The sequence below is a fragment of the Meleagris gallopavo genome, unplaced genomic scaffold, assembly GCF_000146605.3.
Source record: "Meleagris gallopavo isolate NT-WF06-2002-E0010 breed Aviagen turkey brand Nicholas breeding stock unplaced genomic scaffold, Turkey_5.1 ChrUn_random_7180001860422, whole genome shotgun sequence".
Lineage (NCBI taxonomy): Eukaryota > Metazoa > Chordata > Aves > Galliformes > Phasianidae > Meleagris > Meleagris gallopavo.
Genome location: NW_011126185.1, coordinates 1 through 1,595, shown reverse-complemented (window position 1 = coordinate 1,595; position 1,595 = coordinate 1). Strand labels below are relative to the sequence as shown.

At 64.5% G+C, this 1,595-nt stretch overlaps 1 protein-coding gene across 1 annotated transcript in view; it reads left to right on the top strand.

Moving 5' to 3' along the window:
* The window catches only part of CDC6 (cell division cycle 6), a 4,240-nt gene extending 2,716 nt beyond the window's left edge, over positions 1-1,524 (top strand). The window contains exons 2-6 of the mRNA XM_010726884.2: positions 3-112; positions 320-384; positions 496-701; positions 923-1,063; positions 1,139-1,524. Coding sequence (XP_010725186.1) covers positions 3-112; positions 320-384; positions 496-701; positions 923-1,063; positions 1,139-1,228 — 612 coding nt within the window. The 3' untranslated portion in view covers positions 1,229-1,524. The remainder of the gene's footprint in view (positions 1-2; positions 113-319; positions 385-495; positions 702-922; positions 1,064-1,138) is intronic.
* Positions 1,525-1,595: the final 71 nt, after the last annotated feature.

The window sequence follows — 1,595 nt, the reverse complement described above, 5'->3', positions numbered from 1 at the left end:
GCCTGGAGCAGCTGCAGGGCGGCCCCGTCCTCGAGCCCAGCGCCCTCCAGTTCTGCGCCCGGAAAGTCTCGGCTGTGTCTGGGGATGCGCGCAAAGCGCTCGATGTCTGCAGGTGGGTGTGGGGCTGTGGGGGCCTTTCTGATCCACACCGTTTGGTGATGCTGGGATGGTCCCAGCTTTCTGCTGTGCAGCTTCCCCACTTCTCCCAGCCAGGGCTGTGGGGAGCACGCGGCTGTGTGACGTGCTGGGGAGAGCACGGTGTTGTGTGGTCGGGGGGGTCCGAGCCCACCTTTGGGTGCTGATGGGGCTTTGCTCTCAGGCGTGCCGTGGAGCTGGTGGAGCTGGACGTGCGGAGCCAAACCCTGCTCCAGCCACTGCCTGGTGGTGAGTGACTGACTTCCGGAGGGGGCACTGACCCTGTGGTCCCACCTGGGAGCTCTGTGCCTCTGCCCGTTTCAGCATTGCAGCACCTGAAACCCTTCTGCCCCTCTGCAGGAGACCCCGCAGCCGCGCCGTGCCCCGTCCCCAAGAGAGTGGGGCTCCCGCAGGTGTCCCGTGTCCTCTCAGAGGTGTTTGGGGACAGGATGGCAGCAGGCAGCCCCGGTGCTCACGATGCATTCCCGCTGCAGCAGAAGGTCCTCGTGTGCTCCCTGCTGCTGCTCGCCCGGCACCTGCGCACACGCCAGGTCACGCTGGGCAAGGTGAGTGGTGGCCGTGGCCTCCTCAGGGTCCCCAGTGTCCTTTGGGTTCTCCACAATCTCCATCATCCCTGAAGTCCTCTGTGTCCCTGAGGTCTCCAGTGTTTCAGGGTTCTCTGTGGTCCCTATGATCTCCAGTGTCCCCCCATGGTACCCAGTGTCCCCTTGAAATCCCTGGGCTCCCCATTGTCCCCTGGCTGCACCTACACTCCCTGCTCCCCCAGCTCCACGATGCCTACAGCCGAGTGTGCCGGCAGCAGCAGCTCCCTGCAGTGGACCAGGCGGAGTGCCTGTCCCTGGTCACCCTGCTGGAGTCCCGCGGTGTGCTGGAGCTGAAGCGTGCCAAGGACACTCGCCTCACCAAGGTAGGTTGGGGACAGCTCTGGGGACAGCCCCTGCACGCCGGCCCTGTGGTGCTGAGCACTGTGTCCCCCCTCCAGGTGTCCCTGAAGGTCGAGGAGGAGGAAGCACAGCACGCACTGCAGGACGCCACGCTGGTGGGCAGCATCCTGGCACGAGGGCTGCTCTAAGGCCCCCCCGGCCCACGGTCACTCAGTGGTTTGGTGGCCCCGTGGGTGCACGGTGGCACCGCAGATGCTCGGCGCAATTCCCACCCTGGAGGCAATCATATGCAGTTTTATCGTTATTATTTTATTAATTGTTAATGGGAGGGTGGTGCCTGCTGCAGCCCCCCACGGTCCCCCCGGCCTTGGTGAGTTCCTCCGCTGGGTGTGGGGTTGGCTCCATCAGAGCTGTGCAGGGACCCCAAGGTGGGGGGAATGCCTGGGGTCCCCCCATTCCTGTAATAAAGTCCTGCTTAATTGTGCTGCTGCTGTGGGCTTTGCAAACCCGTTCTGTGGGTGCAGGGCTGGCCCCGCTTGGCCTCTCAGTCCCGTC